We start from the raw sequence: 255 nt of genomic DNA, 5'->3' as shown, positions 1-255 counted from the left end.
GATGGCTCTGAGGATTGCCCGACATTCGTTATCAACCCGCTGCTCCTGGACGGCCTTGGCGTTCGACTGATCCCGGAGTGGAAGGGGATGGTGTAGGCTGCCAGAGTGACAAGTGGCCACCGAGGCGAAAGCATTGTCAGGGAAACTCCTTTCCGCCCGGTGATAAAAACCGAAAAGAAAAATGGTAAGCCTCTAGGAAATTGGAGAGCACAGTGTCCCACTTCTGACACCAAAACTGTTAGCCTACACGGGAAC

The 255-nt window shown here is 53.7% G+C and overlaps 1 protein-coding gene across 1 annotated transcript in view; it reads right to left on the bottom strand.

Moving 5' to 3' along the window:
- Window position 1: 1 nt before the first annotated feature.
- CSUI_004382 (uncharacterized protein) overlaps window positions 2-255 on the bottom strand; it is a gene marked incomplete at its 3' end in the record, with an annotated part of 466 nt that continues 212 nt past the window's right edge. The window contains exon 1 of the mRNA XM_068064573.1: window positions 2-255. This exon is cut by the window's right edge and continues 212 nt beyond it. Within this exon, the coding sequence (XP_067923453.1) occupies window positions 3-134 (132 nt within the window).

This window comes from Cystoisospora suis (genome assembly GCF_002600585.1).
Source record: "Cystoisospora suis strain Wien I chromosome Unknown contig_2028, whole genome shotgun sequence".
Classification (NCBI taxonomy): domain Eukaryota; phylum Apicomplexa; class Conoidasida; order Eucoccidiorida; family Sarcocystidae; genus Cystoisospora; species Cystoisospora suis.
Note: the sequence above shows the minus strand (reverse complement) of the source record. Positions and strands in the feature narration are given on the sequence as shown.